Genomic DNA, 27,493 nt, shown 5'->3' with positions numbered 1-27,493 from the left:
ATCAAATAGCTATTAAATGTTCCAACTACACTTCATGGTCTAGGAAATGTTGGTGAATCAGTTTCTACATATATCTACATATATAAAACCTTAGAGGTTTATTTCTGGAAAAGGCTTTAGCCACAGACAGAGACCTGAGATTTCTGAACCTTTTATTAGACCACATTCAGGTGCATTAAGGCTCTTATGTTTTGTGAATTCTAGGTAATTACTGTAATCATAATTAAATTTCACTGACCACTTTCACAAGAAAAAAATCAGGTATTTGCTACCACATCCCTTAAATGGAACTGCATCCACATGACTTTAAGTGCAAAAATAAACTAGAGATGTAAATCCCCTTGTTTTAATCACAGATATAAGAGCAGCTCTGATTCTCACACAACCCTTGTCACACTTTTTCATTCTTTTCCTGATGCTCTCAGAGACTTCTCTCTTTTGTTAATTTTTCTTGTTGTAGGTTTTTTTTAAATTGTAATTAGATGATCTTCCACATTTTGGGTAACTCCTTTGCCACAGGCAATCCTGGAAAACTCCTGTTTGATGAAACTGAGCTGCTGAATTAGCAAAGGACAGAATAGAGATGTGATACTTTGTTCATAGTGGAAATTCTTTTAAACAGAAACTATTTTTAAGGCAAGCCATGAGAAAATAAATGAGTTCATAGGCTCATATTCTTGTATTCTATTTTCTGCCAAATAAGGTTCTGAATTTACAGATATTTTCTGTATGTATATCTGAGGTTGTGGGTCTAAACCTGCACACTTGCTACTCCCAATCTTGGAGATTCCAAATTAAAAGGCATCATTTGAACTAATTTCCCTAAAGAATTTTTAAGTTTTGCACCTTCTGTGAGTGTGCATGTGTGCAACCCTAGAGGCAAAGGCACACTCCTGGACAGGTGGGCTCTGGCTGCAGTCAGCCTGGCAAGGTCATTCACACATCTCCAAAAATCAGCACCCACTGGTGCTAGAGTAGCCCTACAGATGATCACAGCATCAAATCAAACTCCTGATCACAGCCACTGTTTCAGACTTCTCTGAAGCTTTTTGAAGTGTTGAGGACATGGCATGCTTGCCACCAGAACCCTCAAGCAGGAACTCTCAAAGGAATTAATTGGATATCTAAGAGTTAAGTTGGAAAAAATGACAGCTGGAAGGCCATCTGGGGCTCTGACCTCATGTCATACTACAGAATTAACTACCTATTGTTCATCATTAATTCTTATTTATCATCAAGCAACTGCATCTCTTGTTTTCCCTTTCCCCCCCCCCTTAACCTGAGAGGCTTTCGTGAGCAAGTTATGAGAAGTTAAAGCTTTTTCCCCCCACAAAGATCCTGTGATAGCACATAGCACTTGTAATGCTTTCATTTCACCTAGTACTCTGCCATCAGCTTTGGGATTTTGATCTGTCTCTACTTTCATACAAGGACCATTCATTCTTCTCCCCACTGCCACCACAAATATTTATACATACATACCCTAAGTTCTGCAACTCAACACAATCAATAAACAAAACCTGAAAAAGCAGGAACCACTCAGTTACTGGAAAACACAGCATAGGATGTTGCACTAAAACTAAATCAAAAGTAACTATTTCCTGACATCTAGTTTAATGTATTAAATAGTTCAAGTTCACAAGATAGTTTTATTTCCTTTCTTTTCATAAGTCTGAAATGGATAAATACCAGGCTTGTTTCTGCCCTTCAAAATTTCTTTTGCTTCAATAATTTTGTTCCTCATAATGCATAGCATCAATCAATAATCAAGAGATTAAACCTAGTGTTAAGTTTTATAATGAACTTGTATTAAATGCAAAAGATAAGACAAATACACACCATTTTAGCATTGTTTTATCCATTAGCTTATTCCTACAGATTCAGTAGTATTAGGATTACTTTAACACAAAAATTGCAGGTTCTTGCCCTCATCCCCTCACACTGCCTCTGTGATAGAATGATTGCTTTATATTTTATCTGGCAATCAGTGAACAATGATTTCAGTAAGAATAAAATGTTGATGGTGCAAATTAATTGGAGAAGGGTTGAGGCTAATCTTGGTGTCTCATTATGTTATATTTTAGTGGTGTCAGCCTATATTCAATTGCTTAATTGTCTAAAATCTATTTATTCACATGCATGAAAAGGAATGAATTAGAATGGTGGGAAATTCACTGATTGTAGAAGCAAAGAATTAATAATGTTGAGTAAGCAAAAGCACTGTGTAAACTCTCTCACCATGCTGTGAACTGCACATGGCACAGTCTGCTAAATGGTCAATCATGAAGATCTCCTAACACTGGGATTCCTCTCCTTCAGAGATAGCAAAGGTGCTTTTGCACAAATAACTGAGATTCGAGCTCAGTTGCACAGGTGAACATTTGGTGTTGCATTCATCTTTTTATTGGTTTATAGGGTTTTTTAATTAATAAACCATAATTCAAAAAAAGCAGTCACATCTGATATGCCCTATAATCCATAAGCTACAACTGCTTTAAGAGCAACCTTTTCTAAGTGAAACTGTGATTTAGTATAAAACATTCTCCAAGCTAAAAGCTACATATTTTTAATTGGATAGCAAAATCATATCTCAAAATTGGAGTGAAAAAAATTTGTGGATGTATTTAATTTCTGTTGAGTAAGACAGAGTGAGATAGAGTACAGGAATTTTGTGCACCATCAAAAGAAACATTTACTCAAAACTCATGTTTAATTTGAATAAATCTTTTTAAAATGGAATAAAATTATCAAGTCATCAACCAAAATACCTTCCTAAAGATCTGATAAATTGCTTGAGCAAGAAAGGATGACTTGAGGGGGCAGAGGGAACCCAAACTCAACTTTCAAGCTTGGATCCTGCACAACTGTTCTGTCCCTGAGCAAATCCTAAGACCAAGAGTGAGCAAAAGGATCATCTGGGTTTCTGAGTCTGATTCCACTCAAGCAAATGAGAAATGAACAGTTCTTTTTATAAACTGCTCCGGTCCACTCTTGAATCTTGCTCTGTTTTCCTTCCCTTCCTGTGCATAAGTTAAACCAAACTGGACAGAATTCAGGGGCTTACTTCCCTGTTTAGAAATATATTACACTGCCTAGAATATCACTTCCTAACAAAACATAACTGTATTTTGTTAAGCACTTTATTAGACTGCACATAATAAACTCAAAGGTTATAATAGATAACAGAAGATATCCACCAAGCACTTCTTCACTTTATGTTCTTTCTTTCACTTTTCATTTGCACTGTTTTCTTCAGTCTAAACTATGTAATTGGACTAGGGGGAAAAAAGCATTTGAACACTATGTATTCAACCCTTTAAGCCTGTACATAATCTTTTCACACACAAGGTATTCTGTGACTGCATAACAACAGAAATAACAAATGAGCAGAAAGAGTTATTTAGAAGGAAACAGAAAGTGATTCTCCAGCCAGCACAGAAGTCCTTGAATGCCTTTCACCATTCCTCCTGAGAGGCACCTCAGGTGTAGGTAGCCCAGAAGGGCTTGTCACAAGTGCCTGTAGCAAGTGTGCATATGGGAACTGATGCTCTTCCACCACTAACAAAATTCCTGAACACATCCAAATGTCCTCTTCCAAAAACCTGTCTTCTTTGAAATTGTTTATCAGAGAAGGCAAAGAAAGATAGACAACCCCAGTTAAACTGACCTTAGGTAATCAAACTTACAATTTCATGGACATTATTGTAAAAAACTGGCCATTACCATTGCTCTCTCTCTGAAAATTCCTTCTGCTTCTCAACTGAACATTTGCCATCACATGAAATCCTCCACTCCCCACCTAGAGTTTAGATTCTACAAAGGTCCAAAGAAGAAAAAGCATCCTCAAAGTTCCATGGCTTTAAAAGCCTCTGTACAGTCATCACTGCCAACTCATGTACATCTGATTAATTAAAATATCAAAGCAATTAAGGGATTTAACAATGAAATGCACATTAATTAGAATAAAAAGTTTATAACTAAGCCTGTAAAAACCTATGCCATGAATAACATTCTCTATGTTACTTTTTAATTATTAAACCAATTTTTTTGCACTTAACCAGAGGGGAAAAAAAGAAAGAAAAAAACAACACATTTTGCATACATTTTAGCAACAGAAAGAATTTCTTCATGTTGGCTCTATCATTTCACTTCTGTGAAAGGGGCATTATAGTTTACAAAGCTAATGATTCTGTGAAAAAAAAAACCACAAAAACATTAATTACCCAAAATATTTTAATTAAAAATTAATAATATTCCTACCTCCTGAATAAGCTTTGAAAGGATTTAATCCATAAAATACCATAACGTGGAATTAATTATGAGGTTTGACAATTCTCATAAATTGAGCAGCATAATTATCTGCACTTTGTTAAGAGTATTACCATATTAGGTAAAATATTTACAATCACATAACTCAATTCACTGGCCCTAGCAAATGTTGTAATGCATCTCACAGCAAATCCAACATGCCAATATATGCCAAACCCAATAGGAAGGTACGACAATGCACATGGCAGAGTGCATGCAGACCTACTGCCTTCATCTGCCTCCCATCTGAGCAGAGCAGCAGAAAGGGCCTCAGTTTGTGCTTTATTCCCCTTATCCATGAGAACTCTGCAAAGTCACCAAAGACCTGGGCAGGCTCTGATGAGCTATACAGGCTCCCATTCTACCGTGAAAGCAGGTTTTCATGGTGATCATGCCAAACTTCAGCTTCAACTTTTATAAAATGAAGGCTGCTATATCCTGGCACTACAAAACACCATTCTCTCTCATCCTTCTGGAGTCTGAGATGTTCCAGGATTTGCATGCTGTATTAAAGGAAGGGGGCCATGCAGAAGATAAATAGACATCCATCCACTCACCCTCAAAATAAAGGAAAATAGGTTAAAAGGAAAATAGGAATCCCTACCAAAAATTAAGAACTTCCCTACAAGTTTAGTTCGGATTTTTTGTTCCCATTTTTAAAAGAAAACAGATCTTAACTTGGTACTCCTGTAAACAGGTGTGGTTGATCTTACCTGAGAGAGCATTAACATCCTTGGGATTAATTTCATCATATAATTCTCATGGATTCCTTAATGGCAGTTGAACACTTCCAGCATAAATGTTTGCAGGAATCATCAAGGTGTTGAGAAATACTTGGTTTTCCCAGCCCTCCATCCCTCCCCTAATATCTACAAATTACACAGATGCATGCATTTCAATGGAGTCAGTTTTGAATTCCACAACCCCTTTGTTCTTGTGTTTAGAAGGGGGTTGAAATTTTGTTCCTCTCTCTATGACAGCCCAGGCACAGCACTTCAGGAAGCATCCCAAGGAGAAGATGACTTATGAAGGCATGTGAAGGGCAATGTGCATTCCTGTATGCTGCTGTAGAGTATGCTCCAGAAGGATGTGGCAGGAAAATTTTGGGTTGCGTACAGACACAGCAACACGGGGATTTATCTGCATGACACCTGTGCTACTCAAGGGTATTGCTTTGAAACTCATTCTCTTGATTAATTGCTTAGTCAAAATACCCTGCTTTTTATGGAGAATATTAGAGACAGACTGGCATTTTTGTTAGAATGTCAGCATTTTAAACAATTAGTTCTCTTTCAGTTTCTTCTAGAAAGTGATGAAAAGTCTCTAATCATTGTCTTTAAGAAAGTAGAGGAACAAACAACTCTGTTTTCATCATACAAAACTCTGTCCTTGAGAGGACCTAAGAAACACTTTGTTTTCTTGCAAGAGAAAAAAAAAAAAATCTTTTTCATAAGTTGTGAGTTTTCACAATATGCATATTTCTACCATCCCAGTTTAAAGTGGTGGTATCCCAGCTTGCAATTTGCATAAAAATCATTCATTTATAACAGAAAAAAAAATCAATGCAGGAGTTTTTCTAAATATTAGTGAGGCATACACATATGCTTGCTTTTTCTGAAATAAATAAGAGCAATTCTTGAAATATTTTTGATTTTTTTTGAACAGAATTCTCTGGAACTCTGTGGAAAGTTTATTAGGTAATAGAATTGAGGGAATGACTTCTATCTGAAGGGTTACCCCAGTTTGAACACCCGAGAGAGAGCTGTACTGCTAAGCTACCCCACTGCATGTTTAATTGCAAACATGTGTTTACTGTGACTCAGGGCACAATGTGGGCTCCTGGCTTCCAACGACAGAAAGAAAATAAGAAAAATAAAGACAAGAATATCTCTTTGACATTTCAATCAGACATTCTTTGCATTTCATCTTGCAAGAATACTGTCAGCATTGTAACATTCAACTCAGTCAACCCTTCTACATCATTCAGCAGAGCAAAGCTCAAGAATCTTGTATTAGCATGGCACATTAAAAATAGCAGCCAGTGACAATCCAAACAGTAGAACAAGTAGGGAAAGTCATAAAGAAGTAAAATAAGAAGTGAAAATCCCACTGATTTCCCAGAACACATTGAAATTTACCATAATATAAAGGAAGAAAGATAGTGGGCATTACCTACTATCATCTCCATACCACTGAAGCAGATCTATCACAGTACCATAAATAACAATGGGCATGAAGTCACACATCTATTACATAAACACAGAATGATGAATAGCTCTTTTCTCACTTTGCTTTCTCTTCAGAGGATAAAAAAACCAGCACTGTCTGCTTTAACAGTTTCCCAGACATCCATATGACTGCTCAGAAAAGTAGACTATATATCGTGCACATACACCATTTATTCACAACATTTAGCCTATGGAAGGAAGGAAAGAAGTATTGGGTAACATTAATGTTTATGATTACTTTTTTCTGATAGATATTACCATTCAGACAAAATTGTTGAAAAAAATCTTGAAAATGAAGTCTCAGTTACATTTGTTCATTTTTCTTTTTAATATCAGAAGGCATAATTGCATCCAATCAGATTAAATATTCATTTTCTGTTTCATTTTATAGCTATCAAAAATAAAATTACACTGTAATTTGAACAAAATATGCTTCAGAGGTAATACAGAAGTTTGTACAGAAATCTAAATGCATTTTCCCCCTCTCTCAATTCATAAACTATCGGTTGTCAAGAATTCTGAAGAAAGAAATTCCAATTTTCTTTTAGGGCTAATCTAACATTTGAAAGACCATAGACTACACGAGTGAGTCAGTGAATTCACGTGCAGCTGGACAATAACAAAAATTCAACTTAGGCAAGTTACAAACCTTCACCCTCAAGCCACCAGTACCCCTGGCACAGCAGCAGATATGGTCCTATACAGTTTAAAACACCTTGAATAAAGACATTCAGGAGGGGCATACAGTTGCACAAGATACATTTATAAGGTAAATTCAAACCTCTCTGCATTCTGCTCTTAGTACTCAGATAGCATGCAACAGTAGTTACTATTAAAACTGAAATATCAGCTTTGCATAAAGAATATTAATATTCATAATACAGTTTTCAGAAGACTTTTGGATGAACAGTTAAAAATTGGGGAGTGGGGAGAAGGAAGGAACTCCCAAGGATCAAAAACAGTGAGTAGAAGGAATAGAAAGAAACAGTCAAAACTCAGCACTGGAAAAGGTTAATAAACATGTGCTCTAGAAATGCCTACGAGGGCTTGATTTGTTTAACACAAACATCTTCAAAAGGAGAGGGAGTGCATTGAATTCAAAGATTGGAAATTTTGTAAATGGTACAAAATTATTTGAAATAAACAAGTGCAGAGAGAAGAGATAAAGTACTCACAAAAATAGATAAACAAACATATCACAGAAAAATATTGACTATTGACAAATACAGTGGAGAGCAGGCTGGCAGAAATACCTGGAATTGTTCACACACATCATTGGGTTCTAAATCAGCTGTTGCCATTTGTTAATAAACTTTGAGTGTCAGAACAGATTGCTTTTGGAAATAATTTGCTTGATACCCAGCAGCCCACAGAAAAAGCTTACAATTTGTCAGGATGCATAAAGATTGGGGCTGAGAATAAAAATGAGATTACAATGACACTACATAAATCAACAGTAAAGCTTTACTTGGAGTGTTCAGTCATGGCTACACAGCCTACCAGAGATATAAATGAAATAAAGGATCCAGGAAGTGACAACTGAAACCATTAAACTGAAATTACTTTGTATCTTATAACCCAGAGTTAAGTAAGGAGGCACACTATGAAGGAGGTTAACTGGATTCTCCTGCATACTATTTGTAGCATCCAAATGAGCATATTTTAACCAAGTGAGGTTAAAATGGTAAAATGGTAACAGAAAGAAATTATAATGGATATTAATTTTCATGCTTCAGGAAATCTAAGTATCAACCACTAAATGCCAATGGTTACAGAACACCCCTTGGATAAGTATTTCTGCCAGTGACTAAGTAAGATTTTGGTGTCTTTCTGTTCCATATATTGAGGCCACCACTGGAGACAAGATATTGACTTGCAGTGTCTGGCTCAGTCTGACAGTTCCAGGGCTTCACTGTTTTAACTGCAGCCACAGATCACAAAAGAGCTGACACCAAGAGCATATTGCTAATATCCATCATGAGGTATTGCTCACACAATTTTTAAAACTTACAGTTCTCCAGGTAGAAAGAAAAGCCTTCTAAAAAAAGGTTAAATATTTAAAAGTAATAGAAACCATCTCAAGACAAAAAGACATACTGAGAGACAAAAGAAATTTTCTCGGAAAACTCAAGTGCCTCAACAACTTTACTTTATCAGATGTACCTCCTTAACATGAATGCATCTGATCCTAGACCCCGAGATTGGCTCAGCTGGTGAGAGCACGATGCTGATAACACCAAGGTTGTGGAGGTTCAGTCCCTGCACAGGCCCTCACACAATATATTTCAACCAAAATATTTTTGTTGAATCTAATTTTTAATCTAATGAGACTGTTTGCTTAAAATTATCCTCATCACATTTATAATTTTTTTGTATTTACACATTTTTAAAAATCGACTTAGATATCATTACTAAGTTAAGAAGTTTGAAATGGCTAGAAAGGAGTCATAGCACTAAAAGCACAGATGAAATAGACTTTCCTGGACATCTTTACTGCTCTTTGAATTTGTGTTCACAACCAATGCAAACATCTGGTGTTCGCATGAAGCAAAAGGAAGAAAAAAGCCCTACTATAGAGACTTCTGTAGTACTACAGCTATTAAGCTTCCTATAGTACATTTTAAAAGTGCCTTAACTAATTGACTTAAGAAGAAACACCTCAAGAGTATTAAAGTCCCTCTGCCTACAATTACTGGAGGGTCAGAGAGCATACACAAAGTATGCTCACTGCTCTATCTCCCTAAAACTATAGAGAAAAGAAATAATTATAGCTAAAGAATATCAAATTGATTAGCACCACTGAGAGAAATTAAAATAGTCCTTCATTTTAAATCCCTAGAAATTACACTATTCTTTATCAGGTACTAATTGGTACAAATATTAAAAACCACTGGAGTAATTTTCAAGCTTTTGCAATATTAATACACCTACCATCTGATTTTGAAATTTTTCAACGTTACTTTGAAGCTCCTCTAGCCAATTATATAGTGTTATTATTAATTACAGCTTGCAGCTTGAAATACAGTACTATCAATAGAGTTTCATCTGCATAAATATGAAAATAAAACTTAAATTGAATTAAACTGTTTACCCTTAGTGAGGGTATGTTAGAATATTATTAGTTGTGAAAATTAATTTGTTATGCCTGAAAACAGACTTTAAAGCAGAAATATCTCTGGGGAAAAGGTTACATTTCATGTATTGTATTTCTTTCATCTTCATGTTGCAAGATTTTTTAATCTTCCATTAAACACTATCTTGGGGGTGTGGAAGAAGTCCATTCATCTTGCTTAACAAAATACAAAAAGCTTTAGCTTTACATCAAACATATGCAGAGATTACTGCAGGAAATATGAACTAATCTTAACAACAACCCATTTTATTTTAAATTATCAAAGTTTAAGTGGAAAGGAAATGCCACACCCCTTAAGTTTTATTTTCCTGCTCAAAACTCCCTCCCCACTTCCCAATACACTTCCACTTTCCCCACTGAAAATCTGAAGTCCAAAAATTGTGAAAGGTAATTCTGCTTCTTGGGAGACATTCAAAACCCACCTGGACAAATTCCTCTGCAACCTGCTCTAGGTGACCCTGCCTTGGAAGGGGGCTGGACTAGAGCCTCAAAATCATCTCTAACCCTAACTAGTCTGTGATTCTTCTGTGAAGAAGCAATCCAATAACTTGGATAAAAGCAGAGGTACAGTGCACAACTGTAAACACGCTGAAAGAACTGACAAGAGACAAACATGATTTAAGAACCATGTCAAAGAAATGTCACAGACCATTTCCTATGTAAACAAAATATAGCTACCAGTGTTGAAGTCTGAAACAAACAAAGCTACTGTAGCACTCAGTCAGCACCAGCACCTATTACCATTAATATACAGCTTTCATTGTCACTGTAACGATAAAATTTATGAAAGATCATAAAGTAATTGCAGTCCCTCCTCAGAAAAATGCTGTTAAATGCAATGTACCAGTATAAAAGGAGTAGGTAAAACTACAGAACCTTGTTCCTAAAAACAAGTATTCAAGGTCACACCCTGATATTAAATGCACCATTCTCTTCTGGAATAGAGCTGCTATGAAGCTGTTCTCTGAACCAGTCAAGGATTAAAAAATGTTCTTTGAATAAATGCTCTTTGCTCTCTTCTTTACACCTATGTCAGATATGTAAAATAAGCTTGCAAGCAAAAAGGGGCAAGCAGTGCTAAAGTTTCACACATGTTCTTAATGATCAGCTCCACTACCTGCCTTTATAATTTTCACCTCCTCTTCTAAAAGTTTCATAAGTGCTTCACTGCCAGTGCCTATCAGCAGTTGACTAATAGTGGTGAATAAAATCTGTCATGTAGAATTTCATATATTATTTGTAGATTTGTTCCATTTTTCCAGTACAAACATCACACAGAGCAAGTATTCTGAACTCAAAGAGAGTTGTCTGAATCAAGTGCTTTTGTATTTTGGGAAAAAGAAAACAAAAAAAGAAAAATCACAAGGAAAAGCATCCCATGATTTTCTCTCTAATGGCAAATTCGTTTGTTTTCTAATAACAGGTGAAATGAACCATTAATGGAAAGTTGGATCAGAATCTTTCCACCATTTATTTGGTCAAAGATAATGAACATAAAGTAAATAGAAGACTAACATTTAGTACAACAGTTTAATGAAGACTTGGTCAAATGCACTTCCTTCTTTTTCCCCATTTTAGTTTGTATCACCGAGTCAAGATTCAGTTTAATGTTTAAACACTTAAGCATTTAGTAGGAATTCATTCCTTTGGTCAATGTACCAAAATGATTTCATCACGATGTCAAAATGATTACAGTGGTATCATTAACTTTTTAATGGGAGTAGAAAATTCTATAAATTTAATCATTGTCTTCAAACAATGCATGGAAGAATGAGCTGGAATAATCTCCTTCCAATCGTTGTCATGTAAAATATTTAATTTCCAGTTCTGCTTTGTCCCAGACAGGATCTTTGTCATTAAAATTAGAGCAGATTATGATATGTAATATATTTGGTGACATGTCAGGGTGGCACCACTTTGACCTTTTCAGTATTCCACATTTCATTTGGGAGCCTGTTTCTTCCCTTATCTTCTATTACTGATCAAGAAACAGAACAGAGGGCCAATCAAACTGAAAATTAGAAACAAACGGCCAACGTTATACTAAATAAGTACATTAATTTATACTGTTTATTAAAATTAGGTAAAATCTGGCCCTTTATCACCTCTCCTTTAAAAACAATACAAATAGCAAACCAAAGGAACAAACTTTCTTATTTATATTTTCAAATCTGCTACCTCACGTCTTCTCATACACTAAATTTTTTTCAAAAATTAATACATCAATATTTTTCACACACTTTTCTCAATTGTTTGCTTTTCATTAGCTGATCTTCACATTCATTTTACTTCCAGTTGTTGGCTACTTATCTTAAGCAGGACATAAAGTGCTCAGCAAGGAGCTGAGCTATCCTGTACATTTGTATGCCAGCTGCACAGGAGACACATTGTCCCAATTAGGTTCTCTTAATGCACTGTTCATTAACACAGACCTGGCAAGTTTTGCTGTTGTGTGCAGTCCTGTTGTGTGATGATTTTTGCAAACCTACACAGACTCTATAGTCAGATGCACTTCAGTTTCCACTTTAAAAGCATTTCCAGCCCTATGGCTCAGATGGAAAGTCTGAAGACAGTGGATAATAGGATCAGGCTGGAAGGGACAGTAAGAAATCATCCACTGCACCCAGCCCCAAGCAAGAGCTAAGTACACTTACACAATCACTGGGCAGGTGTTTGCCTAATGCATTCTCATGGATCCTTATCAATGGAGGTTCCAAAATGTCCCCAACTAAGCTGATATAGTACTTAATGTCTTAAACATTACAAGGGGCTTTCTTCAAACCTAGACAGAATCATGCTAGAGATTATTAATTCCATTATTGCTGTTTACATATACTGTATTTGGATGAACAAGTGGTCCTCCACCTTCCTGCAAAAGCCTATTTGAAAACATTTTCCATCACCTCTTCTTAGTCAACTCTTTCTCAGCTGAACTAAGCCCCCCTGCTCAGCTGTTCCCCACAAACCACATTTCTGAGATTTGTCCTTGCTCTTGCTTGCTTGAGAAGTTTCACTTTTTCTGAAGTGAGGGACAAAACGTGTACTGAGTGAAAGTGACTTCCCACAACTGACAGACAAATTGGAGGATTACTCAAATTATTTTACAGATAGCATGTTCCATTAAAAATCAGGAATATAGGTTATAATTTACTTTCATCACTGCATAATTTCTTAAAATAGTATTTTCTGACCATTCTGTTTGAATTCCTCATTGTATAGATCCTTCTCGCCTTGTTGGTGTCTTAAATTTGTCCTTTTCCAGGTTGTGTTTTCAGATTTGGACTCTAAGGTTTTCCTCTAGATACTCTCCTAGTCCTAGTCCTTCTGACCTTAAAGTAACCTCCAGATTTTACAGTAATCTTCATTCCAAGACCATCTGGGTTAAACATGAAAATATTGGCTAGTACCTGATCCAGCTTAAACAACTGCCAAGTAACACACAACACATTCTTGCATTTAAACAGAAATCATTGCTAATGGCTCTCTGAGAAAACTTTTCTATATAGGTCTGCATCCAGCCTATTTACACCTAGATCACAATTGCCAAATTTGTTCAGGAGAATATTATATGTGACAATTGAGATAACACTACAAAATTTGAGAGATGTGACACATCAATTGCTTTTTCTCCAGCTATAAGCTGTTATCCTGTCAAAGAAAATTATTAGATGGATTTGATACTATTTGTTCTTGACAATTCAGCATTGGTTATCCATCATGTCCCTGTGGTTACATACAATTTACCTGATTGTTTACCTGAGCATTTTTCTAGGAAATAAAAATTGCTTGTCTGTCCTGCCTCCCTCTGCTTTCTTTCTTTAGAACCATTGCAGTCCCTGATACCCACAACAGCTGGTAAGTTGCTGGGGGCACAGAGGTTGCCAAAAATCAAGTGTTCTAATAGAAAATATATATCACAAGGGAAGTTAATATAAAAATCAAATCACTAATCATGACTTATTATGCTTCTTGGTGTTACACAGATCTTATAATGTTTATACAGCTATTGGTGATTTTAACAGCTTTGGAATCACAATCCTGTTAATATTTATCTATCTTATTCATGTTAATTATTTATCAAATAACAATGGTCTTTTTTTATTCCAGGATCAGTGGAGATCCAGCTGACCCAAACTTAAGCAATTATGATTATAAGGAAATTAAAGGTTTTGCTTGCATTCATCTGAAGTTCTCTCATACTCCTGGAAATGGGACACAGTAAAAAGTCCTGTATTTTATCTGTTTACTTTTAGAACTCAGAACTAGCTGTGTTGCTGATGGTTTCAAGAAAAAATTGTTCTTCAGCCAATGAATTCAGTGGGTGTCTGGAGAAGCCTATCCATTTGCTATAGATGAACCATTTCTTTTAGGTATGAACTGTGAAAGAATTATCCATGCCTTTGCTAACTCCAGAACAAAACAACGTACAGTAGACAGCTTTGGCTCTCCCATGAACACACCTAGGAGCTGACAGCAACGATCAGAAGCTGGAAAAAGAACATTTATCAGTCAAACAAGTAAGCATATTGCATACACTGATTCCCTAATGGCAAAAATGGCTGTAGTTCCATCCTACAACCAGATTCTTGCAAATTATCACTTACCTTTATGGTTCAAGCATAAGGACCTGAAACACACATGTACCGTCCTATAGATAGAGATGCTCTCTGTATTCACATGCAGATAGTGAAAGTGGGAGGTATTATCATGTTTTCTCACCCAAGCTGATTCAAAAGAATCAGCTTTTATAGGGCATATGTACATGCCCTATAAGCCAAATCTAGTTGATTAACCCAGGCTTTCTGAGGAAAGACAGGAAAATTGTTTGTTATTTAACCCTGTACTTGGTGAAAGACCAATTCCACCCTCTTTCCAACCACCTGCTACTCATCATCTTATTCCTTGGTGTCCAAAACTTACTGTTCCTGAGAAACTAATTTTTTTCAGGCCAAAAAAAACTACATAAGTGTGAAAAAAAATTTTGAAAGGATCAAAGGGACTTAAATATACTTCTCATAGCACCTGTATTTGTACAGCACATTTTATTATAAAGGAAAAATGGCAAGGTTATGTCTTTTACTTCAGAATGGAGGGGGTTTATTGTTTTTAAAATTCATCAAAATTAAAACCTCTGGGTTTATCTGTGCTGGAACACAGAAAAAGCTCGCACTGGACCACAATTTTCCTAAGCTGAATCAAAAATTACATTTCCTCAAATCTGGCTGCAGTACAGCATCTGGTTGCTTTTTGTCCCTAAGTCATCAAGGAGCTTTCCTTTCCCAAAAAGGTTGAAGAGCTATTTATTTTTTGCCTCTCTTCTTAAACTGCTGCCAGAATTGCCACCTTGGCAGAAACGCAAGAAGCAAAATCACCCACTTGAGTCCAGGTAAGACACCCACGGGTGTTCTGATCACGCTGCAGACACCCAACCGGAACCCAGCAGCTATAAATACCAAACCTGGTAAGCACACACTCACCAATCTCTCTGGAGATCTGCGTGAACGCCTCCACGCCGCTCTCGCCGTAGTTGCCTTCGGAAGCCAGCGTGGAGACGTAGTTCCACCCCAGGGCTGTCACGATGTCCACCATGGCCTGGGCTTGGTACGAGTCTGGTGGCACCACGCGGGAGAAGAAGTCGTACCTGGTGTTATCGCTCAGCTCGGGAGCTGTGGATGCATAGCTGATTTGAGGTATCTGCAAACAGAATGACAAGTCATGCAAGCCAATCTAATAACATTTTACACTACATCCTTGTACCTTTGAAAGGCTTGTAATAGATTATACACAGGCATTGTGCAGAACCAAACGTCTTGCTTTAATTAAATCAGCTGATCAGGAAGCGTCTCAGATTTTGTGTACTGTCAGTCAAGCTTTATTGTGTAACACTCTCACCAAGAAATAATGCATTCAGCTGTACTCCAGATGCCATGACTCTTGACATATAAACACAACTTCTTTTTTTATTCTAGCCCCAATAGAAACAAGTGAAGTAAAAAAATAAGGGGGGAGGAAAAACAAAGAACTCGTAGCATTACTACAGAAAATGAAAAGGTCAGTTATGATGACTGCAATTCTTGAAATTTGACAAGTAAAATGTGGATGATTTCCATTTCTTTATGTACAAGAAAATTTGTGTTCTCATTTTATAACTGTTTTTCAAGCTTCCTCTGCCACAGATTTTCCTTTTCCAGTATTAATAGTTCATTGTGTGTGACTTAAGAATATGAAGGCTATATATTAAACAGCAAAAGCTATCTGATCTGATAAAAAAAAACACCTAAAAATTGTATATGATATATATACTTGTATACATACACAGAAATATATATATATATTCAGATACATATGATATCCACATACAGAAGGAGAAAGCTTACAAGGATGGTAAATTTTGTAGAAAACATCTCAACATACTTAGTAGAAAGAAACCTAAATAACTGGAACACATTTTAAAATACATTACTATTCTCTTAGGAAAAAAAAGAGTGGTTTTCTGTTAATTCTTGTCTTATACAGATGGTTGAGCAGTGTCCAGAAAAGACATTGTAATCAATACTCACTTATTTTGAAGAATAATTTTGTTGCAAGAAAATTTAATTAACATTTATGCTCACTTAAAAGGAGAATTACTTTATTATAAATGGTGAAACTGATTAAACAAACAGTCATTAGCATGAAATAAAAGATACTCCAAATATTTCATAGCATTGTGATCTATATTAATAAGAGGTGTTTAAGTCATGTCACAAAACATAAAACAGTCCTCAAGAAAGCAATCTGAATGGAGTTACTAAGTTAATTTTGTTGAGAGCTAAACTGAGCAGCACCAGGCAAGAGGTGTTGTGGTAAATACTCTGCCACATTGGATGTCAGAGTAGAAGGTTGTAGTGCAGCTGTTATGTCCTGTCCAGTGCTTCCTCATCAGTACAAACTAAAAATCTTATCTGGGGCAAATGTAAGGAATTCGGAGTCTGGTCATTAACCAAACCTGCATGACAGTGCAGATATATTTGCACAGCCTGAATAAACAGTTAATTGCCTAAGGCTTGGCACAATCATTTCTCAGTCAGAAACTAACAAAATAAAGTCTTATGTATCTTGGCTGTATTCTTCTTTAACAAATTTTCTACACATGGAATTTCTGGAAACTCAGAACAAAATCTGAAATGTTGTTATAATAACAACTGAAGAGAAAAGAAAAAGAGAGGGAGGATCACAGAAAAAGTTAGAGCTTGTATTTCATGAAAGTCAATATTGCCAAAAAGAAAAAATATACCAAGCAAAACTAACGGATAAATTGTTCTTACAAAATTTGCCTTGAATAAACTCCCTTTCTTTCAGAAAGTGTTTCAAACATTTTTATCTCTTCACAAAGAAATATTTTTGGCCTATAATAAGACAATTATGCATATTTCCAGCACATATCATTACCTTTCTAAACTTGTTCTATTACTCTCTAAAATAATGTAAAACAAGATGTAAAAACAATAAAGACAACCTTTGTGATTTTACTCATTTTACTCCTTGGTGTTACATTTCTCAAATATTACGCCATTTTTCCTTTGCTGAAGGTTATTTCATCAATAATGCCAACACAACCAACACCACTAAGAAATATTTAGACTGATACTTTGGCAGTGAAAATCCTGAAGCCTAGACTTACATTCCTTTACTCTCTCAGTTAATTTTTCTTCAGGCATGAGATGAAGAACAAACCCTAGATGTGTGTTTGTAGGAGAATTATTGGTTCAACCACAGCAATGAGATGTTTCAGATCAACAGAGATATTTTATGTACTACAAATATCACTTTTTTGGAGCCCTGGAAAATGCAGAGGAGAGCTGCTCCTTTCCTACTTTTCAGCTCTTTGCAGTTCAACTTCTTCCCTAGAGTTATTTCTGATAACAATGAAAATGGAAAGCAAATACAGCACAAACACAATACTCTGAAATCACTGGGCACACTGGTAAGCTTAACTCACCACTGTTTTATAACATCTGCCAGCTTTTCACTAGCAGCAAAGAACAATATGCCACATGAAAGCAGGGAGAAAGACACTCTCTAAATAGCAAGCCAACCTTAAGTTTGGAGGGAAAAAAGCAGTTCTTGCAATTAAATATATAATTATTTTCCTCATTTCTTTTTGTATATGTCCCTCATGGTTATAAACAACACCCCTGTCAAGAATTTTCTCCCCAGAATTGTATAACTTCCACTGAGAAATGCTTCATGGACTTCTTTTTTTGGAAGCAGTTTATGCAAAAGTAAATAGTAACTTCATTTCTTGCCTGCTTTTAAATGTGCAATTTTATATAGGGGAGCTCTGAAAAATAGCTCTAAAATTTGAGAATTTGGTTTATGTTCCAGTTACATAGGAAGTAAAAAGACTTAGCAAAGACATTTTTTGGCATGAGGTCAAATTCTTTGGATTTAGTGGTTCAATAATCCATGAATGAAAAATATATACATTAAAATATAACAACTCTAGTTATGGACTGTAAGTTTAATAAAGCATTTTACATTTCCCCAAGTACATTTTACAAGATGGAGCATAGTGCTGCCTAAGCAAGGGAACTGTTATGCTCTATCAATTCAGTAATGTGTGTTTTTTAAACTCCCTAAACACAGACTGAACTCCTAGTTTAAGTTCCACTGGTCTCTTGAGACATAAATTTGCATTTTGAAAGAAACCTTTAAAGAATGAGAAATCTAGAATAAGAAATAAAACTTTATCTAATTTTTCAAAATTAAGTACAATATCTGCAACATCTGCACTGTATTTAAGTGGCATATATTAGTATTAATGGTATATTTCCTTCTCTTTTGGGGAAAAAAATTGATTATATAACCACATTTGAATTGGTTCTTGCACAACATCTGTCACATTCACTGACAGTTGCTGAAAGCATTCATGTTTGACTGTTCATTGATATGATTTTTCTATTCTTTCCTGCCCTATGGTTTGGCCACTGTCTCACATTAACCTATAAGCTGCTGATAAGCTCAGCTTCTAGTGGGTAACAGACTTGAAATCTTTGAAACTATTTTATAAGTTAATTCATAGAAGCCCTATTTTTATTATTTGTAAACCTTAAGCTATTAACCTTAAGGTTGAAAACAAAAAAGATCCTAGTGTGATGTTTTAAAACAATATCCAGTTTTAGTTTCATACTGGTCTTAACCCCAATACCTGCTGAAACTACTTATGATCTCTCTGTTCTTCAATCCAAGTCAGTGGTGGCTTCATTTCAATCTATTTTTCAGTCATTGGCATCAGAAAACTATTCAGCATGCTTAAAAATAAAACAATGTGGAGAAAAACAAACAAAACTAAACCCAAACAAATACACACAAAAAAAAAATTTTGATAATTAAGCAGAACATCTAATCCTTGAAGATTCATTCAAGCCAAAATCAGCAGTCCAGAAGAGTCTGTTTTTCAGTGACCTATCTGTATATCTACATCTCCTAGCTGATTTCTCTAAAGGTTTCCCCATCCCAGAGGATTAGAGCAGATGAAGCAGGTACTTTCAGAAGTGACCATCCACAAGCATGACTGTGGCAGCTCCTAAAGGAAGGATGACATCAGCACAAGACCAGCACCAAGCATTACTTCAAATCAGACTTTTGCTCCCTCGTGGAGGAAGTGTGGACACCTTCAGGGGTGCCAAAGGCAGCTAATAGAACTTTACATTTATTTCAGCCAAGCGGTAAACTACTTTCAGCTCCTCATACACTGAAAACAAAAACCACCCACTACACTCCTGAATCCAGGACTATTCCTAGAGGAACATCCCTATGGATGGAGGTGTAGGGGTTCCAGTGTTGGGGTCCAAACCCCAGAACACAGAAGAGGTGCACTGAAGATGACAGAGGAAACAACATGACCTAGTTGTGCCCTTCCAGAAGACTGTCTTCACCAAAGCAGGCAGATTTAACATGCTTTCTCTTGAATTACATGCTCTCCAAGTTTAAGGCAAAAGTTCACTACAACCCTTTTACTGAGCTTTCAAATCCATTTGCATGCTACATTTGACAACGTAAAGCATCAGCTGGCCATTTCATATGCCATCTTCCTTTACGCAGTCTTCCAGCTGAAAGCATGATTTGGGAACAAAATAGCAGACAGTGAAATGAGCAAAGCTCATAATGAAAAAGACTTGAGAAAGGAATCACTATCAATTTTAAAAATTAGACATTATTAGTTTCACTCAGAGCAGTAGCTATGTTGTACAGTCACCAAGTGTAATGAGCTTAAATCACTCACATCTTCAGTTTCACTACCCACTCAGTCCTATCATTACTAACTTTAACAGATCAACTAGCATTTTATTTTTCTTTTCCATTCTCTCATCACTGAGCCCTTTTTTTTTATTGGAATATTAGCAATAGCACATTAAAAATAGTAGTAACTGCAACTAAAAAAAGTAAAGCCAATAAACTCTAAGTTAATGACTACTCAGTATCAGCTGGCATTTTACCACCAACTAATACAGCTAGGAAAGGAGTTAAAGTACTCAGAATAAAATTTGACTGTGGAAACATGTTTTCAACTTGATGATTTTTTGAATTTTAAATGTCTATCATTAATCATTAATGGCCCTGTCTCTTCCAGATTTTTATTCCCTCTTCTGTACAGCAAGAAAGAGTTCTTTTTGAGTCCAAAAAATTCACAGCAGTGAAATGAATCCTCAGGGCCTAGATATTGAACTGTTGCAGGAGGAGAGCCAAGGTCACCAAGCTTAGGCTATTAGTGACATTTTTAAATTGCCATCAGCCAAAGCACCATCTTAGTTTGCTTTTGCTGCTGAAAAACATCAGCCTGCAACACAGTAATGCCAAAGCCATTCAGGAAGGACATTCAAGATTCAAAAGAGTTTGATAAAGCTTAATAATATCCTACTGTGTGCCAAACAATACTGAAAACATCTTTTATTATTATTAACTATAGGAGAAGGTGAAATGCACCCTGGAACATTTCTCTAACATAAAGGGAGCCTGGGAGATTAATTCAACTGTTCTACACACTCTGTAGAACAATAGTGTAAACAGCTCCACACCTTCCATGTATCACACTCACTTTGGCTAGACATCATTATCAAGACACCTCAAGTTCAACTTCCTGCCACGATGTATTCATCCTTCCCTGTTGTCTTCTAATTGCCAAAGTTCCCATACCTGCTTAGTGATTTCTCATGGGCTTCTCCTCACAGCACTGACTCCTTCTTCACAGCACAAACAACAAAATCCAGCTCTCTCCTCACCCAGCTAACCCACTCTTTTGTGGCACTCATCTTCTTATCGGACACAGCTGTGGCCCATTAAGGGCAGGCCTGTTCCTAATCTTTGGGGATTGGTACAGCTGCAGCTCCTCAGGGGTGAGACTGCCTTCTGCACTATTCTCTTACATTCTATCCCTCCACACCTCCCTCTGTGACAAACACTGGAGAGGTCACCCATGCCACCACTAGATACCTCGTTTCATTCATTTCAGAATTTAACCAATATTAAATCACCCTGTGAGACCCAACGCATTAAGACTCAGTAATGCCTTTGGAGAAGTGAGATGGCCCCTTCAATGCCCACAGCAGGCTGACACCTTGACAGCTCCACCAGCTACAAATCATCCGTGCTAGAGCTGATGTTATGGAAAAGTTTCAACATATGAAGTTTTTTTTGAATCAGCCTCATTCCATGGATTTTACTGTGAGGAGGAGTGATCTACAACAATATATTTTCCCAGTAGACAAATTCATGTATTCATTTATATTTATAAACTTGGGCAATTCTAATCTATATTTATTTAGATGAATACATTTTCCTTGGATGTTAAGGACCCTCAATGACAATATTTATCATGTGTCAAGCGATGCATGTTGTTGAGGAATTACCACTGATTTATATCTCACCCCCCCAAAAATTATGTTGATACTAACTTGAGCAAAAGCAAGAAAACACAATTATGTTTTTCATCCAGATGAATAGGATTTAAAATGCATTTCTTTCATAAAGGTTTAGTAGAATTTGAAAAGCTTTGGAAACAGAAAGAAGAAAAATATAATCAGAAAGCTGTCATTAGCTGATTTCACTTGGTAGGCAGGACTTTTTTAAACCCATTTGAATTATTCCAAGTCATTCTATTGGCAGTAAACATCACAGCAGCTCCTGTCAAGGGCGCTTGCAATTCATACACCTAATGATGAAGAGGCAATGGATACACCACTTGAAATGTTTTGGAAGTTACACATATATTTGTACAGGCTTGTGTGCAAAGATATGGGGTTTTGTGATAAAATGCAACATTGCTATTTTTTGCCCCAAATACAGAAAGAAAAGGGATCTATCATACCTAAATGCTTCTGAGCTGGAACAGGTAGATTATTGTGCTTTTTTCTTTCTATTTGTCTTTCACAGAGTTTACTTCTGCTGCCAGTTACCTTCTGAAGACATATTCCTGAACAGAATATAATTTCAATGATCAGCACTGATATTTTCATGAAAGCACATAAATGAGGATCAACTCCGCTCCATTTGTTGCCAAGAAAATTATTTCTGCAAACATCATAACCTGGTCTGGTATGTGAAAAACTGCAGACACAGATGCAATTGCTAGCCCAGTGGAAACATGGGCGTAAAATCAAACATGCCAATCCTCTTTCATTACTGATTTTCTCTTTTTTTTTCACTCTCCACTACAAACAAAGTAATTACCTATCATACTTATTTCTGAGGATATTGCTAGTGGTCAAATGGCTAGCAACTACAGTAGTCTGAATAAACTGAATTACCCTAGTAATTTTTTTTTGGTTAATACATGTAATTGTACAGTGTCAGATAATTGGCTGAAAAACTGTTAAAGCTCCATTGCATCACCACCTGCCAGAAAGTATCTTTCACGAAGTCTAACAAGAAATCCTACAGCAAGAGCATTTCAGTTGATGACCTGCCATTCTGCCCTGGTAGAACAGGATGTGACAAAGGAAGAATGTATATAATAAAAAGTACCTAATAAAAAGTGTTTGAATTCAATTAGGTTCATTCCAGTGGGTTGAAGTAGGTCAGGGACTCATTATAAGTCATTACTTTTAATTATACACAAGGGATACTACAGAAAATAATGACGATATGATATCCCAATCTCAAATCCCACAACAGATGCAGCATCTAAAAAATATATTCATCACTACAGGAAGTATGGGGAGCACTTTAGGGCAAAACATTGAAAGAATATTTATGCATTAGGAACATTTTTACAGCTGAAGTACATCTTGTCACACTGTGCAACACTGTGTAACTCCAGAAGGATGAGAATCCATCTAAGGTGACGGCTTGAATTGTCATCAATATTCTATGCAAGGAAGACTATTGATAAATGTTAACAATGGAACTTTCTCAGTGTGGGAGTTCAATATCAGTATTTCCACATCATGTTAAATCCTGGGGTTTTCCTCTCTGAAAATCAACTGAGCCAAGCAGTTGCACATTCAATTATCCACCATCTTTAGGCAGGCTCTTTCTAAATATTTTAAGCCCAGCTGAGGTCCAGGCACTGAATGATAAACTGAAGATGCAGCAGATCAAATGAGAAATATTCATACGGAGATCAAATCGCGAGGAGGGGGGATGGAGGGGATCTTGAGCTTGGGAATTGCTGGTAGCTCTTCCTTTACAGAACCCTCTGTTCTCCAATCATCAGATCAAACAGAAAGCCAAGGATGGTCAGATAGCTTTAGGGACTTCTTAAACTATTAAAATTCCCTTTCTACTTGTCAGGGAAACCCACACCTAATTATGTGTATCAATACATTAGACTTGTGTCAGACTGCTGAGCACAGTGTGAACTCTGATATTTCAGTTTTTCTAGCTCTACTTTCCTCATTAGAGCTTGTCATGTCAGTGTCTGGAACTCTAATCTCTTTTGATGAGTTTGAGAAAAATATACAGAAAATGTGCATTCCTTTTCATCTGAACTAGGAAAGCCAACTTTTTATTATTATTCAGCAATAACAAATTTAGCTAGTAGGTCAGAGTATCCCTCAGCCAAAATCAGGTTTCCTTTACATTTATTTGATAATTTGTACCATAGAGAGCACAGCAAGCAATTTCAGAGGCTTGCCCATGGGGACATGCACTCGTTCATGGAAATTTTTCTGATTACAGAGACCATCACTATGGAAGGAAGTATGAGACACAGGAAGGAAGGGAAAAGCATAGGAACAGACTGCCCAGGGAGGTGGTGGAGTCCCCATTCCTGGGGAGTTCAAGACAGAACAACATGGCACTTAATGCTGTGCTCTGGTTGACAGGGTGGTGATCAAAGGTTGGACTGAATGACCTCAGAGGTCTTTTCCAACCTTAATGAAGGTTGGGAAGGGAGAGTGAAGGGGAGAGTGCCCTTGCTAGGATGCAAGATGGCAAGCTCTGCCAAAGGAACAACTCTGATCTTTGCATTCACTTTTACTGCTGCAAGGCCACCCCAGCTTACACCACTGCCTGAGCAGCAGCGCTCCCTTTTGCCACCCATGCTGCCACCTTAACATCATGAGATACAAGCAACCAAAATATATCATGAGGAGGAAAAGTAAATTTTGTATTCCTGACAGCTCTCTCCACTGTAGTGGACAACGTGAAGCGATGTAAACAGGGCTCAGCTGGCCAGACAGATAGGTGCAGTGCTCTAGTGGGTGCCTTCAGATGTTCCACAGTACACTGCCTGCACTTCAGCTATGGCTCAGAAAACCCAGCCTTCCAGTAACCTCTCTGTTCCAGGCTAAAGACTTGGATACCACGTATCAGAATGCATTAAGAAAATCCCCACTGAGAAAATCCATAGCTATGGATTCCTTTCGCAGCACACACAATTCATATGGGATTATAAAGCACAATCTTAAATCTATATACTACAGACTTAGAAGAAGGGAAATTAAAAGTATTCTTGTTTTGTTTGCCTTCAGATTAACTTTCTTTCATTCTTAGAACAATCAGACTTGGCTGATAAACAACTTTACCTTAAGTTTTTAACATTAAAAGGTATAAAACATTAGACAGTGCCAAATGATTTCCAAAAAGTTCGATATTTCCTGTATTGACACAGTGAAATGCTAAGTCCAGTTGCTACCAGTAGAAAAGTTGAAGAGCAAAAACATTTATGAAGGAAAATGAGGTGGAGGGCAACAAAGCAAAAATACTGATTACTTTAATTATGTGACAAAAATGATTCAGATATAAGGAATAACCTAGTGGTCTCTTTCCTTGTGCCTAACAGTGTCAGTGTCTTAACTCTTCCAAAGTACAACCTGGCTGTCAAGGGGTAATATTACTTGTCCCCTTTGAAAATCCCAGGCTTGCAACACAGAAAAGCAAATGTAACTAAATTATCCACCATCTGGGGATTGTTCAAAATAATAACTATCCAATCTTAGACTAGAAAAAAGAAGCCTTGTAATTCAGGCTCAGAATTTGTACTACATCGTACAAAGTACAAAAACATGCCTTGTCCTTTACCCCCATCAAAAAGCCATACTGAAACCTGCATGCCCAAGCACAAACAGGGACTTAGTGCCCACAGTCTCCACTGAGATATCCTGCAGACAGACTTTGGGGTCTTGATGATGAACATGGGAATCTGCAGCCTGCTCCACAGCCAAAGAAGCCTAGCACCAAAGAAGCCTAACAGTGCTAAGATTAGCAAAACAATCAAATTTGACAAATACCTGTATTTCATAAATTTTGCCATTCTGATAGAATAGGTACAGCCTTACAAATGATACTCAACACACAAGAAGAGATCACGACACAAGGAGGCTGTGCCCATGGTCAGAGGTATGAGATACCTTTGAAGTTTGAACTTATCCACCACGTTTTGACCCTGTCAGCAGCCATGAGTAAAGTTTCCAAAAAGTAATGATTGTCATAAAAGTCAGGAACTCAGAAGAAATTATTATATTTTTATATAAAGTACTTTATGTATGTATAATATACATATACACACACATATTCTGTATGTTACACCATTTTTTTCCTTTCTTTTAGAGTAATTAGTGGTTTATACTTCCTCACTGATGAGGCTACCCAAATTTTATTTCTAAGCTGATATTGGTACTAACTCAAATTGAACAAGATGAGCTTTAAGAAAAGCACAGCCTAAGGGGAATAAGATCACTTGAAGAAACAGAAACCTTGCAGAAGTTTCTTACCTGCACAGCAATATATTCTCTATTTAAAGGAGATAATTGGAATATGGAGGAAATATTTTTATTAGTGTATTTCTTATTGAATTCAGCTCTAGATATAGTTACATATTCCTGACATATTCTCCTTGTTGTTTCCTAAAGAGTGATTTAGGATACTTGGTTTGAGCTCTGCTTCTCTCCTTTGGCAGCTCATATTCAGAGATACTCAGTAGAAAAGGCAAAGTCTTCTGTAAAATACAGCTGGACAGGGTCACTCCTCACTCACATCTACTGAGTAAGGCTTCCTTTCCCACAATAGATATTTTTGTGGGCATAGTCCCAATGCAGTCAGAGAGCAAAGTCAGCAAAAGCAGCATTTGATGTAGGAAAAAAGCCTATACTGGATGAGCATTTCACAATTTCTGCAAATTCTCCTTTTCCCTATTTTTATTCATTGCAATTTAACTACAAATCAGTTTACTGTTATCACCACCATACAGCCTTGTTTGAGTGTGTTAGCCTTAGCCTTCCTGGCTAGCGCAATGGAGATTTCCTCCCTAGCTATGACTCTCCAATATCTCTAAGTCCAAATACAGAGTGATACATAAGTCCTTTTGAAGGTTCTTAAAAGTCCCCCTCAGTTAGCTTGATCCTGTAAGTCTGGCCACACCATCAACATCCTACTTCAGCAGCTCAGCAGGATGATGAAAGAAGAGGGCCTGAGGAGCTTTCAATAAGTTCAAAAGCTCCCCCACTCAATTTTTTCCCATTTCAGCAATCCCAGTAACAGCTCACATTTCTGACAGCATGTCAGTAGTCAGAGCAGACCTTGCTGATGACCATTTTCAGTGCCCTGAGAAGCAGCTCTCCTGCCTGCCCTCCCACCTGCAGGGATCTGCTCACCTTTGCCATTCAGCACGGCCAGGGAGTGCTAAAGTGGTTGAAATACCCATGTCAGCCCACAATGTGTTTTACAGAATTTCTGTATTTCTTTAGCAGAATGAGAAATCAATTGGTTCTGTTCTGCCCAAATATTGGTAACCTTAATACTCATCAACTGCTGAAGATTTTTTGCTATGGCTGATGCAAAACATTGCTATTTAAATCCAGCTTTTTTTGTTCTGAAGACAATCCCATGCTTTCCTGACAGTGCTTCAGTCTGCAGCTACTGTATGCAGTGCATCAGTGCAATTTTTGGAAACCTCTCCTATACTGTGCACAACTGATTTGTATTAGGGACTAGAGTGCCACTGTACTACTTCTGAATACTACAGCAGCTTTTGATGAGTGAACATCTTTTATTTTGAAATTGTCCTCCCTCAGTCTGTTGCTGCATATGTTAAAAGACCCCATCAAAAGCAAAATTACACTAAACTAGATTTAAAAGTGTCAAGTGCATTGAATAAACATTGGAGACATCAAAAGCCTGAGTGGATGCTCCTGACAACAAGTGGTGTGGGAATGCCAGCCTGTGCTGAGCTTGATAAAATTCCATTCTGTCTACTGACTGAAATTGCTTCACAAATATATTTCTGCATATCAGTGTCACCTATCCAGTTCCAGGCACTAGAAGAATTGGTTTAAAATTGCCAACTGAAAGATATCAACACTTTTTTTTCCCATGGAGTATCAATGTCATCTACATCTCTTTC

The 27,493-nt window shown here is 36.8% G+C and overlaps 1 protein-coding gene across 1 annotated transcript in view; it reads right to left on the bottom strand.

Moving 5' to 3' along the window:
- The window catches only part of GRM8 (glutamate metabotropic receptor 8), a 319,010-nt gene that overhangs the window by 237,881 nt on the left and 53,636 nt on the right, over window positions 1-27,493 (bottom strand). Inside the window, exon 3 of the mRNA XM_059472506.1 lies at window positions 15,147-15,363. Coding sequence (XP_059328489.1) covers window positions 15,147-15,363 — 217 coding nt within the window. The remainder of the gene's footprint in view (window positions 1-15,146; window positions 15,364-27,493) is intronic.

The sequence above is a fragment of the Ammospiza nelsoni genome, chromosome 5 (assembly GCF_027579445.1).
Source record: "Ammospiza nelsoni isolate bAmmNel1 chromosome 5, bAmmNel1.pri, whole genome shotgun sequence".
Taxonomy (NCBI): Eukaryota; Metazoa; Chordata; class Aves; order Passeriformes; family Passerellidae; genus Ammospiza; species Ammospiza nelsoni.
Note: the sequence above shows the minus strand (reverse complement) of the source record. Positions and strands in the feature narration are given on the sequence as shown.